At 33.9% G+C, this 17,107-nt stretch overlaps 1 protein-coding gene across 2 annotated transcripts; it reads right to left on the reverse strand.

The window, feature by feature from the left end:
* Positions 1 to 3,483: 3,483 nt before the first annotated feature.
* Positions 3,484 to 8,963, reverse strand: LOC104818133 (myrosinase-binding protein 2-like). Of its 2 annotated transcripts, XM_019203009.1 has the most exons (9): positions 8,649 to 8,963; positions 8,150 to 8,531; positions 7,897 to 7,949; positions 7,337 to 7,771; positions 6,802 to 7,236; positions 6,264 to 6,701; positions 5,893 to 6,123; positions 3,851 to 4,069; positions 3,484 to 3,750 (listed from the first exon to the last, which is right to left on the reverse strand). In XM_019203009.1, exons 1-9 carry the CDS (start codon positions 8,871 to 8,873, stop codon positions 3,499 to 3,501), a joined length of 2,670 nt encoding a protein of 889 aa, XP_019058554.1. In that variant the 5' UTR covers positions 8,874 to 8,963; the 3' UTR covers positions 3,484 to 3,498. The 2 variants fall into 2 exon arrangements, with proteins under 2 accessions (XP_019058554.1, XP_019058553.1); XM_019203008.1 differs by lacking the exons at positions 3,484 to 3,750; positions 3,851 to 4,069; positions 7,897 to 7,949 and having other exon boundaries at positions 5,696 to 6,123; positions 8,097 to 8,531; positions 8,649 to 8,962.
* Positions 8,964 to 17,107: the final 8,144 nt, after the last annotated feature.

A 17,107-nucleotide genomic window follows, 5' to 3' on the forward strand; every position in this document is an offset into this window, starting at 1 on the left:
ACTGACTGGTTGAACCGCAACCAACCGCAACCGCAACCATGTTTTCTAATCGCAGCTTCCAACTTGCGTTTTGGTAGCGGTTTTCGGCGTTTTGACAAAAAAACTAAAATATTTTTATTAGAAATTATATAAAACATTAATATATATATTGGTGATGATTTTGTTTAGTGTTATGATTTGATATTATTTTTAGTGCTATATTTTAATAAAAAACAATATATAATAATATAATTTTTAGATTTAATAATGATTATTTTTAATAATATTTATAATAAAATTATTTTTTTACTTAAAAATAAATTAAATTGATAATATTTATATTTTAAATTTATTATTTAATTATTATAAATTTAGTAAATAAGCCACGACCAACGACGTTACTCATATCGTAAAACAACATAGAGCACATAAACCAATAAGACCAGGTTTAGCCGGTTTTCGTTTTAAAAAAATTACTGTTGTGTAAAACTTTTAATTAAAATCGTTGATGTTTTTGTGATGTCATCAACAATCCGATAATACGTAGACTTCCGTTCGCCTGAAAATTTGGTCAAAGTGGTCAACGGTTTTATAAACTACCAAATTGCATGTTCATGGTATTTTCCAATTAAAAGTTTCAAGTCGGGGTATTAATTGACAACTTTTTAAGTTCAAGATTTTTTTTCTATATTTTAGCAAGTTCGAGATTTTTCCGGGATTTTACCCTTATAAATATCCATTGTATTTATTAAATATCCATGTGTTTGAACCGATTGAAACCTAACAGAATTAAATAAAGGGAGATTAACATATTAAATATTGAACTTTAACCAAATTTCCAAATTAAATACTCAACTATCTCACTTCCAAATTAAATACTCAACTATATTGAAGCTCACAAATAAAAACTAAATTTTTTAAATTTTAACATATATCTAAGGATAATCCAAAAGAAAACCCTTTACTTTTTTCGTCACAGTTTAAACCCTACACTTTTTTTATCCAAAAAAATCTTATACTTTTCAAAATTTTAAAAATTATACACATTCATATACACATATTAATTATTATAAGCACAAAATTAATTACACATTTATTTTCTACAAAATTAATTACACATTTATTTTACATAAATTGATATATGTATTTTTTTCTAAAAATCATTATATATATAAGAAACTATTTATTATTTTTATATGAGTTCAATTGTCCAAAAAAACATGTTCTTGGAAAATAGTTTCTTATATATAAAACAATATACAAATAATAAATAGTTTTTTATATATATAATAATTTTTTAGGAAAAAAATACATATATCACGCATATATATAAAACATATATATACATATAAATATATAAAATAAATGTACAATTAATTTTGTGGAAAATAAATGTGTAATTGATTTTGTGCTTATAATAATTAATATATGTATATGAATGTGTATAATTTTTAAAATTTTGAAAAGTATAAGATTTTTTTGGATAAAAAAAAGTATAGGGTTTAAATTGTGATGAAAAAAAAAGTAAAGGGTTTTGTTTTGGATTATCCTTTAGGTATATGTTAAAATTTGAAAAGTTTAGTTTTTATTTGTGAATTTCAATATAGTTGAGTATTTAATTTGGAAGTGGGATAGTTAAGTATTTAATTTGGAAATTTGGTTAAAGTTCAATATTTAATATGTGAATCTCCCTAAAATTTAAAATAAAATGACACGTGGAAGACACGTAGGATTAGATAGCGGTTTAATTTAAGTGAACCGAAATTGTTTCTTAACCGGTATCAAACCGCATTTAAACCAAAACAAATAAAAAAAATCCCAAACACCAAATTCGTGCGTACAAATATGCCGGTTTGTTTTAGTGGAAAACACAAGGAATTATTATCGGTAATTCTTACGATTGATTTTTTTCTTTCTTTCTCAATTCCCACAAGAAAAATGGAGGATTTGTTAAAAAAAAATAATTCGAATGAAAATCAAAAGTGCTAATTTACAAGAGATAATCTTATGATCAATGTGCAGTCACTACAAGAAACGTCCGAAATTACGACGGAATGCGACGGAACAATTTTCGTCCGTAAAACGGTGTCGCAAAAGTTTGTCGATCGTTAATTTGTCGCAAAATTGCGACGAGAGAAATCTGCGTTTTGCGACGAAAAACTACGGAAATATCCGTCGCAAATTTGTGACGGAAAAGGGACGAAAAAATCCGTCGCAGATATTTTTAAAAATTTTAAAAAATATAAAAAATAATATATTATACATAAACATGTATACATATATATACATATATTTACATACACATACATTCATATACACAAACATTATACATATACACATATAAATTTACATATATACATATACACATACATAAACACACATTCATACACATAAATTTACATACACATATACAAACATACATATATATACACATACACACATACATAAACACACACACGTACATATATATATATACATATACATATACACATATATATTATACACGTACATAAACACACATTCATACATATTCATACATATTCATCCATATACACAACACACACATACAAATACACATACATACACATACATAAATACACACACATACACATACACATTCACACACATATAAACACATTCACACACAAACATATTCACATTCACAAACATACATACATACATACATACATACATACATACATACATACATACATACATACATACATACATACATACATACATACATACAGTACACACACATTAACAACACATAAACATACATACACACAAAATATACATACAGATATATACACACAAAATATACATATAATCCATATATACTCATATATACATATTCACACTCATATACATACACATACAAGATATATACACACATACCTTGATATATCTCAGAGGAAAACAACGTTTGAAGAGGATTGGAGAAGATTAAGATTTTTTTTTTGAAACTTCAAAGTCTGAAGAAAGAAGACGAAGTCGGTGCTTTTATTTCCTGTTGCGACGGAAATTACCGTCGCCATCCGTCGCAAAACGAAATAAAACCGCGAAAATTTGAAATTTTCATGGAAAATAACGAAAAAATGAAATTAGTATTTGCAAATTTCCATCGCAAATCCGTAGGTAATTCTAAAAAATAAATAAAATAAATTAAAAATAATTAAAATTAGCATTTACTACCGAAATTTTCGTCGCAAACAATGTTTGTTATTACGACTCTTTGAGACGTAAATTTTTTTTCCGCATTCCGTCGCTAAACCATCGTATTCCGTCATAATTTTGTATGCGACGAAAAATTTCGTCGCAAGTTCTTGTAGTGTGTTGACAAGTTTTACGAGCCTTGTTTATTTTAGGGAAATGCATCATTCATCATGGAGACAAATTAAAGACAGACAACGTAAGAGAACATTGCCTAGAAACATAAAGTTCAGAAAACACAACACACTTATTCGACAGGTTCATATAGAAATCTCGTCTCTACGACGGTCGAGATCTAGAGCTTGATCAGTTGGAGATCGGCAAGACATGAACTCCGACTTGATGAACAACGTCGCTCGCTTTTCCATGGAACCCGACGATTTTGCTACCTTTCTCCTCGAGCACGAACTCCGTCCCGGCATCAAGTCCGAACGGCGGAGACCTTCTCTTGTTCGTCTTGAACCTAAGCATCGTGATGATCTCTGCCCGTTTTCCATAGATTTTATCGTAACGCCCCTTAACCGACGTGATATACTCGTCCGGATAATCGAGCACGAACTGCAAAAGATTGTGAAATCGGAACAAGAAACACATGTTGAGGGACAATATTTTTAGGAAACCTAGGTTATAAATCAATGATATAGAAACCTAAAATGACCTCTTCTGTTCCGAGTATAGTCTTCTTCCCGTGGTCGTTTCCAGCTACCATTTTCTCGCCCTTATCGTACACAAACTTGACGAAAACTACACCCGAATCGCCTTGTCCGACGTATATCCTCCTCACGCCGCCATGCGCACCGTCATCCCATGCAGTCCCTCCATTTCCGCCGCATGGTCGAAGTTTCCTGGCCGGTGCAAAATAAACAAGTTTAAATTCCTGTAGATGAAATGTTTTATATTTGAAACAAGTTTAGATTCCATTCTTTAACAAAAAAAAGTTTAGATCCCATTTCAATCCGCCCAGAGGAAGAACATAAAGTACTCTTGCATCTGTGTTCATATGAACAAGAACCCTAGTCCAAAACATTCCAGTCCGAGGTAAAACGACCATTGTTATGCCTTTGACGACAAGTCGTATTTTGGCTATTTATATCCGATTTTGGTTTAGTGAGGTTCGAAACCGGAGATTTGGATAATCATGTCGAGATGTGATTAGGGACCTGCTGAGGCGGGGCGGTGGAACCCTAGAACGACGTCGTTTAGAGGGGTTATTAACCAGTGGGCCAGGTGGAGGAGGAGGAGGTGGGGACAAGTAAGGAGGAGACCATGGAGGAAATAGAGCCGAGCGGGCTCCACCGACAAAGGGACAACGTGGTTGTGAGAGAGTTTGAGAGAGATAGTGTGAGAGACTGGCCGTGCATGCAGCTTTCAGGAGAGAGAGAGAGAAAAGAAGAGTCAAGAGAGAGAGAATATTTGCATTTGACATCTTGAGGGAGGAGGGTTAAAAGTCTTTTTAAGATAATTTTATAAATATAATAAATGAATAAGATCATTATGGGATATTTTACTATGTATTTACTATTTAGGTATATGTGATACCCTAAATCCAATAGTTGAAATCCAAAATTTAACCTGACTATTAAGAGTATCTTATCTCCATCTCATTAATGTTCATATATTTAAATGTTCGGATACTAAATAAATAAAAATTGGATTTTTTTTTACCATATTTAATTAATTGGCATTATATAAAAAACATCCTTACTTTGCTATTTTTACTTTAACACATTCCATTCCCCAACTGTGACCATCTGATCCAAAGTATAGTGTGATCAAATTTTGATTTTATTGATTATAACATTAAATTTATAATGACCACGCTAATTCATTATGTTTATACCTTATATATCTTATTAATCATTTGATTAAAACAACATAAATTTAACGTTACGAGTAATGAGATCAACATGTGACCACACTATATTTCGGATCACATGGTCACAAGTGGAGAAGGGTATATGTTGAAATCAAAATAGTAAAATAAAGCTATTTTTGATAATGCCCCTAATTAATTTATATCATATTCTATGATTTTTTTTGAAAAAACGTTTATATGTGTATAATTTAATTGAGATTCACACAAAATAAAATCGGTATTCTGGGCCATTGTGAGGTCGTAGTATTTATCACCAAGTCAAAATGAAATATGACAAGAACGATTATAATTTTCGAACAAAAATGTCCAAATAAATGTCGGTTTTCATTTTATCATCCAAATAAATTATAATATGTATTTGATAAATAAAAAAATCACGTTGAAGCAGCAGTATCCCAAAAGAAATTGTTTTAAATGATTTTCTAAAATATAATTATAGAGTTTTGGACATGACGTTCAATATTTTTCAGGACATACGGATTTACCCATCTGATGACATCACGAATCTAATCGAATGCAAAATTGTGATTTATTGGAGAAAAAAAAAAGAGGACTAAAAGCACAACCATAGCAAGTAAATAGATTTATCCCAAACCGAATTACAACACTTCGGTTCGGTCCGTAATCGATACAATAACCGCTCGAAATTAAAATAAAATAGCTTTGATCGGTTCTAGTATTTAATCACGATCCATTATTGTTCATGAAGAAGCAAAGACAATAGCATACGAGACAATACATAGAACTGAAAACATGAAGAACTCATGCCGCTTATTCTTAACAGACATAATACAATGTGTCCGTTTTCATCAGACAGTGAGAACATAGGCTCCGAGAGCATCGATAGCTTCATTTCCCCGTCCATGGAACCCGACAATCTCGCGACCGTCGTTCTCGAACACAAATCTCGAATTGTTCACAACTCCGAACGTCGGCGAGGTCCTCCCTTTCGACGTTTTGAAAGTAAGTGACGTAACGAGACGAGCGTTATATGCTCGGACCAGACCGTACGTTCCTTCCACTGAAGTGATGTATTCATCAGGATCAAGCACTAACTGTAGCAATCATCGACCAGAAGAATTCATGTTTGTAAGAAAAAAAATGGCAGAGAATGTGAAATCTTTAATATATATGTATATATATATATATATATTTGTTAATGGGAAATCTTGAATATATTTATATGAATGATCACCTCTTCTGGTTTGTCTCGTTTAGTGCCATGTTCATGTGGGTCGAGTTCTCCACCCTTGTCATAAACGAAGTTGACATAACCTATACACTGCATACCTTTCCCGACATACACTTTCCTTATGCGGTTGTAGCCACCATCATCCCATGCGTTTCCTCCATTACCGCCTAGGGCTGGAAACCTAATTACGTGGGATGGCAAGATCGAGAAATAAGCTCCGAGAGCATCGATTGCATCGCCCGATCTCCCGTGGAAGGTGACAAGAACATGGCCCTTGTTCTCGAGGACAAATCTTGTACCAGTTACAAATCCAAATGCCGGGGAGGTTCTGCCCTTTGATGTTTTGAAGGTAAGTGAAGTCACCAGATGATTTGCGTATTGAGTGATATAGCCATAGGTTCCCTCCACTGATGTAATGTGTTCGTAAGGATCAAGCACAAACTGCAACAAATTCAATCCAAAAAACAAAAAAAGAAAACAATTCTGTCACAAGAAATCATTCAAATAGGAAATGAAAACTGCGTGCAGGAGTAGAAAGCACCTCTTTCAGTTCTTTTGGTTTAATCCCATGCTCACGTATTTCTTGTTTTCCACTATTTTCAAAGACAAACCCGATGTAACCTACGCAAGAGTTTCCATTTCCGACATACACCTTTCTTAGGGTGTTATAAGCCCCATGATCCCATGGATCTCCTCCATAACCGCCTATGGCTTGCAGCTTAGTGGGGGAGGGCGAGATCGAGAAATAAGCTCCTAGAGCATCGATTGCATCGCCGGATCTCCCATGGAACCCGACAACAACACGACCCTTGTCCTCGAGTACAAATCTCTGGCCAGTTGCAAATCCAAATGTCGGGGAGGTTCTATCCTTTGATGTTTTGAATGTAAGCGAAGTAACGAGGCGATTGCCGTATTGGGCAATGTGGCTGACGGTTCCTTCCACTGATGTAATGTATTCGTAAGGATCAAGCACAAACTGCAACAAATTCAATCCAAAAAACAAAAAAAGAAAACAATTCTGTCACAAGAAATCATTCAAATAGGAAATGAAAACTGCGTGCAGGAGTAGAAAGCACCTCTTTCAGTTCTTTTGGTTTAATCCCATGCTCACGTATTTCTTGTTTTCCACTATTTTCAAAGACAAACCCGATGTAACCTACGCAAGAGTTTCCATTTCCGACATACACCTTTCTTAGGGTGTTATAAGCCCCATGATCCCATGGATCTCCTCCATAACCGCCTATGGCTTGCAGCTTAGTGGGGGAGGGCGAGATCGAGAAATAAGCTCCTAGAGCATCGATTGCATCGCCGGATCTCCCATGGAACCCGACAACAACACGACCCTTGTCCTCGAGTACAAATCTCTGGCCAGTTGCAAATCCAAATGTCGGGGAGGTTCTATCCTTTGATGTTTTGAATGTAAGCGAAGTAACGAGGCGATTGCCGTATTGGGCAATGTGGCTGACGGTTCCTTCCACTGATGTAATGTATTCGTAAGCATCAAGCGCAAACTGCAACAATTCAATTCGAGGGGAACATCCCCATTATTATTGTTGTAAATAGTTCAAGCATTTATATTCAAAGATCATACGATATACAAAACTACATGTAAACATTTCTAAACAGAGGAAAATACCATTTTCGGTTCATTTGTTTTAATCCCACGTTCTTGTATCTCCTCTTTGCCGCCTATGTCATCATCAAGCGCAAACTGCAACAATTCAATTCGAGGGGAACATCCCCATTATTATTGTTGTAAATAGTTCAAGCATTTATATTCAAAGATCATACGATATACAAAACTACATGTAAACATTTCTAAACAGAGGAAAATACCATTTTCGGTTCATTTGTTTTAATCCCACGTTCTTGTATCTCCTCTTTGCCGCCTATGTCATATACAAACTTGATGTAACCAACACAAGAATTACCATTTCCGACATAAATTTTTCTTAAAGTCCCGTGAACTCCATGATCCCACGTGTCCCCTCCAGGTCCTCCTTGGGCTGACAATTTAGTTGAGGGAGACAAGGTCGAGGAATAAGCACCAATAGCATCAAGAGCTTCACCTGACCTTCCATGGAACCCAACAAGCTCCCGACCATTGTTCTCGACCACGAATTTGTTATCAGACACATAGCCAAATGCTTTCGAGGTTTTTCCCGTCGATGTTTTGAAGGCAAGGGACGTAACGAGACTACGACCATATTGATCGACGTAGCTGATGGATCCCTCTACTGATGTGATGTATTCATTTGTAGCAAGCACAAACTGCAACGTTTGTTTTATACATAAAAGAAAAGGTCTCATAGATGTGTTATATCGTATATTATGCAAACGGAATATACAAAGTTATTGGTATACATGTATATGAAAAATCGAAAGAACCTCTTCAAGTTCGTCTGGTTTATGCCCATGCCCATGTGCTGTGGCTTTGCCGTTCTTGTCGTAGACAAACTCGATATAAACGACACAAGATTTACCCTTTCCGACATACACTTTGCTTAATCGGTCGTGGACTCCATCATCCCATGCGCTTCCTCCGTTACCACCCATCAGTGGCAGTCTAACAAAAGATGAAGAGACCGAGGAATCAGCTCCATTACCAGACATCGTCGCAGATTTTAATAATCTTTGGAACGCCTAACCAAACACACACAATATATTCAAGATTCTAATTGACAAAAACATTAAGAAGAAGAAGAAGAAGAAGAAACGTGTATTTATAGAGCCTCTGTGGTGTGTGAACACCGGTTTAGATTTTCTTCCACGTGTGAACACCGGTTTAATCTAATGTGATATGATGCATACACATTGTAGCATAGCTTAACCCTAAAACCCATAACTTAATTGTGAATTGCCCAACGTCTTTGATGTGACCGTATTTTTCTTATTTACGTCGTTTTATAATCATTATTCGCATGGATCCGAAAACTATGGTCCATTGTAGACCCTCTTCGTGTGAGCTGAAGTATATATAGAAAAATAATAGTAGAGGGATATATGGGGTCCGGACCACATCTACGTAGCCCTTGCAATGACTTGACGGCCAGCCACTGGACCGTCCAATTTAATGAAATGTTTAACGTCTTCGATGTGGCCGTGTGAAAACATTTTCACAGGGTCAATTTAGTCATTTAATCTTTCACAGATATAAATCGGGTATCCACATATTTTTTTTTGTTTCGGAATATCGAACTTTTTGAATCCCTCATCCAAATTTGAGTTATGTTCAAATAATAAGATATCTAGTCATGAGAGGAGAAAACATGTCGCGTAACTAAATAATTCTGATAGCTAAATCCAGATTTTTTTTTTTATAATTATTTTGGAAATCCCAATCCAATCGTTAATTTACATATACAGCCCGAATATAATCTATATATAATTCGAATTGAAATATTTTTCTGGTCCATTGCAATTAATATATATGTGGTTGGGATATTTTTGCCAACCCCCAAAACCCCACCCTAGTACCACATAGGACATTGACAGTCCGCTACTATTAATTGCATGGAACTTCTATCACTCATATGGATTCTAAGAAATTGCTCTCCCGTTTCACCATTTTAATTTATCCCATCAGTAGATTCAATTATTCAAACATGAGGTGGCTCAACCGATAAAAGAAAGGAGCAAAACTCTTTTTCGATTCACATGGATTTCATCGGCAGGGCGTCTCATAATTTTTTGGGGCACTTTACATTTTCTAAATTTTAGATAAAAAATATTAATTTATATATTAAAATAATGATAATATTAAAATAAAATTAAAAAAATTGTTACCCATCATTACTAATAATTAATTTTAATTATTATATATTATTAATATTTTTAGTTTTTTTTTGTAAAATGTGAATATATACCAATAAATATTAGCGTTTTACAACTCGGTACTATGCCCCTGAAGATTTAGCCACTGGATACCATGTGGAAGAAAAGAAAGTTTAATCCAAAAAACTTCTACTCGTCGATAAAGTAAGGCGGAACCAGTTTTCCAAAAGTGTAACATATTTGCCCGGCATAAACTGTTGTTTTGCTAAGAGAATGTTCCTAATGTCTTGTCCATGTGTAGTTGTATGACGCTTGAGGGCTTCCTATTTCCCCGAAAAATTCGCTCGTTTCGCTCCTTCCAAATCAAACGATTGTTACCTGCAAGATCACATTGGCAATAAGTGAGCGATGTTTGTGTCTATCAACTCCTTACTGTTCAAACCAGCAGATACAATTATCCAACATTATAGGGGGATTTCTCCGACATTTACCTGCAAATACAGACCAGATACTCTAGCTATAGGAACATTGAAAGAAAAGGTGGTCATGTGTTTCATCATCAACCACATCACAAAGGCAACAACGAGGATCAATCGCAAGACCCCATCGGATAAGACGGTCTTTGGTTGGAAACCGCTTCATCAAGACTTGCCATTGCACTAGAGAGTATCGCGGTGTCGCTAGCTTAAACCAGACGAGTGGGTGCCATCTACTGGGTTCGACGGGGTCCTGAGTAGTGCCCACGTCTTGGCCGCCGAGAAGATGACTCTGAAATCGTCTACTCCATGCTTCCATAGCGCGATGTCCGGTCCGACATCATCGGAATGGGCGGGGATAGTTGTCAGAGCTATCTGCAACTCTTGAATATGAGCGGAACGCGCTCCCGATATCCTCCCGATATATTTTTAGTTAATAAGGGGCCACAAAAATTTGGAGACTCTATTCCGGCGCACCGTTTGCACTTATTAATAGACGATCCTGTTTATTAGTCCTTTGGAAGATATAGTCGGGTCCAATGGAGGACTTAGAAAATTAGTTTAAAGGGGGCAATTTTATTTTTATTATAAATAATATTAATTTTATGGGACATTATACAGTTTTATTCAAAATTTTCTATAATTTGTATGGAAAAAAAATGGTTTTTAATTGATTGAGTGGGCATGTACCCCCATTCACTTGTATGTAGATCCGTCTCTGGTCAGGTCAAAGATTCGGTGAACTTTCATATTATAAATAAAACATAGGAGCTTATACCGAATCATTAATCCGCCAAATTTTGCGACTGTTTTTATACGTAGTATATTACCATTTTAAATAACACAAACATTTCTCCAATCTCTATTTTTCCATTAGAAAATAAGTAGAATGAGAAAATATCTGAAATATCTTTAAACTGTTACAACTATTTCTTCTACCCCTCCGAACAAAAAATTGAAAACAAAAAAGCAAAAACACAATAAAAGATACAAAAATCTCCATAACATAATGAAAAGACCAAAAAACCTTGTGATAGATTAAAAAAATAAAGTAAAATTAAATAAAATAACTTCAATGGAAGAAACGACTCTCTTTCTCTCCTCTAGGCCACGTCTCAACCCTCTCTCCTCTAAACCATGATCTCTTCCATCTCTCTCTCTTAATCGTGATTGTTCTTTTCTTTGCAAAATCGGCGAACTCTCCACTCTCTCTCATCGATTTATGGCCTAATTCTTGTTTTCTCTCACAAATTTTATTTACCCAACAAAATCTGAGTATATTAGAAGAAGAACTAACAACGACAACATAGAACATGGATTCAAATTTGTCTTTGTCATAATCTTCAAACGAGAATGAGAATTTGATGGAGGTTGTGTAGTTAGACCAACACATGGTAAGTTAAATTTCGATTTGTTTGCATATTTGTTTGATTTTGAGATTTTTTGTTATTGAGTTTGAGTGTGGGTTGAAGATTTGAACTAAAATTTTGGGCGTATATGTGACATGATTGTATCGTTGCAAGGTCACATGTGAGATGATCATTTAGGTGACACGATTGTGCGGTTACAAGTTAGATGGCAACAAGTCATAAGGTGATTTAGGTTACATGATTATATGGTCACTGTAATGACTACAGAATATCAAAACTGTCATCACACACCAACATGAGACCTTCTGGCTTTTTGGTATTTTGTTCTCACTCGTATAAATCTCAAAAAGTACTTTCTAAGAGGTTACTCATCCTGAAACTACTCCAAAGCGAGTGCGCTTAACTTTAGAGTTCTCTTGAGATGGACAACCGAAAGGTAGATGCATCTTGTTGCTATAAGTAGCTCAATCAATTCTTTTAAGTTTCATTTGACTGTGTAGTCCCATACCTATACAACTCTTGGATCTCTCTCATTCTGGTGCATTCGATTCATCCTTGCACCCTCTATCTAGAAGTCCGTCAGGAGTCGCCCATTGTTCGTGCCTTTCGCACCGGCGAGCATTTCCCGTCCTCCTACGGTATTCGGGCTATCACAGGTCTATCAGCTTTCGCCTGGTTTGTCTTCGAACCATACCATACTGGGAGAGTACCGACTCTGATACCATTTGTAATGATCCGAGATCGTTACGGGATATCAAAGTTGTCTTTACCACCAACACGAGACCTTTTAGTGTGTTTTTTCTTCACCCGCACACATCCCAGAAAGTACTTTCCAAGAGATCACCTATCCAAAGACTACTCCACAATGAATACGATTAATTTTGGAGTTCTCTTGAGATAGACAACCAAAAATATAGATGCATCTTGTTGCTATGAGTAGCTCAATCAATTCTTTTAACTTATCTTTGACTGTGTAGTTTTATACCTATACAACTCTTGGATTCATCTCATTGTGGTGCCTTCGATTCATCCTTGTACCCCATACCTAGAAGCTCATCAGGAGTCGTTCTGCCTCTTGTACCGACGATCACTCTCCATCCTTCTACGGTATTTGAGCTGTCACAGTCAGAACAACACAAGGTCACAGATGATATGGTGATTTAGGTCACATGGTCACACGCCACAAAGTCATTTAGGTCACATGGTCTCATCAATTTTAATGTATACAAAATGAGGTGTTACCCGTCGAAGACAATGAAGAAACTTAAAGAGTTATTAATAGATGACAAATGGACGCACTTCATTAAGAAGACGCAGTTCCAACATATATTTCACACCAAATCCGACGACACCTTCAAGATGCCACTGACTGCATTCCTCATGAACCATGCAGTGAGGGTGGAGGACAATTGTGAGTTATGATTCGTTATCAACGGTGTACCTATCAGGTACTCCATCATCGAACAGACTCTCATATACAAATTGAAATACGGTGAATATCCAGTAAGATAGGAGTTCATGAGGAAAGAGATTCAGACTTAAGGACTTTGGAAAGAGAGAGGTGTCTAAGGAAAGTGTGCTTAGACAATTGGAGAAAACGCCAATCTATAAGATTGCCCATCGGAAGAAATTGGCTACGGTGTTGTTACTTGGAGGAGTCCTGGATCGTGGCACAATGGAAGAGATCTAAACAATGATTTGGTGGATATAGTTAATGATTTGGATTTCTGTGAATGATTTCACTAGAGACGTTATACATTCGAGAAAATCATTGACCAAGTAAGAAAGAGGCTTCGCAAGTGGAACATCGAAGTTAAAATGGCATTGTCGGGGGTTTATATGGTCAGTATATTCACCATATGAATTAATTAAAAGTTGTCATGTATTGTAGTTGGTATTTGTTGCGTGATATAATATAATTGAACAATATATCACAAATGTTTCCATTCGAATGTATTTCGAGTTTAGGTACCAGTACATGGTACGAAGACGTTGAGGGAGCAAATCCAACGTGTTACAGGATGTGTAAAAAGTCAATCAAATCAAATGTCCGATGGACCTTCAATAATATAATAAAGAAGATTGACGCTAAATTAAAGGTACACCAAACCACAATAGACAACGGCCACGAGTTACAAGGTATAGGATCACAATAAAACCCTCAACTTGCACTCTCCCACAAAAAACCTTGAATTTGACAAACACTTCCACACAAATTAGAAATTTATCATTTTCTTCCATATAAAACCTTTGACTTGTATGACAAAAAAATATTATTGACGTGGCATGACAGATCGCTGATATGACGCTGATTGAGTTACCACATTAGTGCCACATCATCAATTTAAAATTTTAAATATACAAATATATATACATATATCTATATACATATATACACACAAATACATACATATATATATAAACATGCATATATAAAAATATATATATATACAAATACATATATATATATATCAATATATACATATATGTGTAAGTATTATAATTTTATTTATATATTTTAATTTTTAAATTGATGATGTGATAATTCTGTCAGTGCCATGCCAGCAATTCACTATACTACATCAGCAATATTTTTTATTAAATAAGTCAAATGTTTTATATGAAAGAAGATGATAAGTTTTGAATATTTGTAGAAGGTTTTGTCAAATTTATACTTTTTTTTTAATAGGAGATTACACTTTGAAGGGTTTTGTATGAAACATTTTAACATGTTTAGAGTTTTTTGTGGAATTAATATTATAAATAATCAGACATTTGAAATTCTAATTTTGTACGAGTGATAAGGGTGATTATGGGACTATACACCCTTATTCTATAACTTGCACATCTTGAATGTGTTGTAATATTCCTAATACCAAATTCAACATTTTTGGAGAATAATATTCACTTGAATTTTCTCAATTTTGTAAGAGATATAGCTGGAATTAAGGTTAAATAAATTATGAATTATCAAAAAAGCAAAAAAGAATTGTTAGTAATTGTAAGTTAATTGCTCCATAACTAACACCTACCTTCTCCAAGAAATATAGTTGGGATTAAGGTTAAATAAATTTATGAATCATCTATTGATTGTACGAAACTAATCATACATACATACATAAATATCTCACTATTCATATTTAATATCCATTTATTTATATAGGTAAAATAATATTTAAATTTAATGAGAATATCATTTTAAACCAAAAGATATTCTTTAATTTTAAATTAATTATTTTATGGTTGTTTATAAATAAATACATCTTAGAGGTACAAAATAAAAAATGGAAAATTTATCTCGAGAAAATTGAGTATTTTTACGGATAATTTTTTGCACTTAAGATTTTTTTTTCTTCGCACAAATGGATATTTTGCATACGGTTATTGGAAAGATAATTAAGGTTTTGAATGGAGAAACTTTTGGAATTTTTAGATTTTAAAAACTCAAAAAATTGTCAATCAAGTTTTTTAAGTTTGGTTTTCCTATAAAAGGTAGGAAAATTATTTTATGGAAAAAAATGAACTAAAAACTAAAAACTACATTTTTTTGGATTTACAAATCTATAAAAACCAAAAGCCAAAAACAAAAAAAAAACCAAAAACCAAAACTAAAGCCAAAAACCCAAAATAAAAAGCCATCCATTCAATACCTAAATCGGAACGGCTATGGTTTTATTATACTTTGACAAAAATATAACCTAAAAAAAGAGCAAGACTACGCTATCATAAGAACAAAGATAAATTGAAAAGAAGAAGAAGAAGAAGAAGAGATGAACATCTTTTTTATTGTGATCTGTGATTTGAATTTGACAAGGTGAGAAAAAACCAAGTGATGAAACACTTTGATATATAATCGGGTATTTATAGAGCCTCTTTGGTGCGTGTGAACATTTAATTTTTATAATATACAACTCTAATCTCCATGTACGTATATCCAATAATATGAGATTAGGTATTTGTCACGTGCCTCTTGTTGTCACCGAACTTGCTTTGTCTCCTTCTATCTACATATATAGATTAGCCCTAAAACCCGTAACTCATGAAATTTTCAACGTCTTTGACGTGACCGTATTTTTCCAATTACGTCGTTTTATAATCATTATTCACATGGATCCAAAAACTATATATATATAGAGATATATGCTTTTTTCTGTCTCATACAAACATGGCAGTCGATAGATCGATGGTTCCGGACCAAATCTACAAACACATCACTCACCTAACGACTTGACGGACGGCCACTGGACCCCTTCATTCAATTAAAAATGGTTGACGTCTTCGATTGTGGCCGTGCAAACATTTAATAGGGGTAATTTAGTCATTTACAACGCTTCCGTATTATAAGTAATCGGACATGTTCGAATTCTAATTTTGTACAAGTAATAAGGCTGATTATGGGACTATGCCCTTGTTCTATAATATTTTTCGAGAATAAAATTCACTTGAATTTTCTCAATTTTGTAAGAGATATAGTTGGGATAAAGGTTAATTAAATTTATGATGTTATTTTCAAGAGTCTTTTGATTGTTTATAAATAAAAACATATTAGAGGTACAAATTAAAAAGATGGAAAATTTATCTCGAGAAAATTGAGTATTTTACGGATAATTTTCGCACGTAAAGTTTTTTTTGCTTCACACAAATTGATTTTTTGTGTAAAGATTATTGGAAAGATAATTAAATCAGAATCGTTATAGTTTTATTTTATTTAAAAAACGTAGTCCGGAATTCTTAATACCATCTTTCAAAACGTAATCTTTAAAATCATATCGATGATTTCTACTGCTTCAAATTTTTCACAAGAGGAACCTTTTATATTTTATTTCTTTTACTTTTTTCTAACATTTTTTTTTCGAGATAGATGTTCATAATTTTCAAGTTAGGGTGGTCTATTTATAATTACATAAATTCCCAAACCGACTCATTTTACACAAATCAAATTATATGTATATACAGTGGTGGATTTGGCACACGCCCATTCAATCAATAATTTTTTTCTCTATAAATTATGTAAAATTTTAAATAAAACTGTAAAATATCTCCATAAATTTAAAGATGTTTATCATAAAAATAAATTTTCCCTCAATAATATATTTTCTCGATAAATTATATATATATATATATATATATATTGTGTCGTTTAAAAAACGACTTTGTGAGTCAAGTCATCTCGAGTCACAGACCAACTCGACGAGTCAATAACAGACTCACGAGCCAAAAAAAGATT

The sequence above is a fragment of the Tarenaya hassleriana genome, unplaced genomic scaffold (assembly GCF_000463585.1).
Source record: "Tarenaya hassleriana unplaced genomic scaffold, ASM46358v1 Cleome28, whole genome shotgun sequence".
Taxonomy (NCBI): domain Eukaryota; kingdom Viridiplantae; phylum Streptophyta; class Magnoliopsida; order Brassicales; family Cleomaceae; genus Tarenaya; species Tarenaya hassleriana.

Excerpts from the sequence above, each read along its gene's own strand:
- LOC104818133 (XM_019203009.1), bottom strand. The coding sequence starts at position 8,873 with ATGTCTGGTAATGGAGCTGATTCCTCGGTCTCTTCATCTTTTGTTAGA. Across the intron at positions 8,532-8,648 it reads AACCAGACGAACTTGAAGAG|TTTGTGCTTGCTACAAATGA; the intron begins GTTCTTTCGATT and ends CAAACGTTGCAG. Across the intron at positions 7,772-7,896 it reads AAACAAATGAACCGAAAATG|TTTGCGCTTGATGCTTACGA; the intron begins GTATTTTCCTCT and ends GAATTGTTGCAG.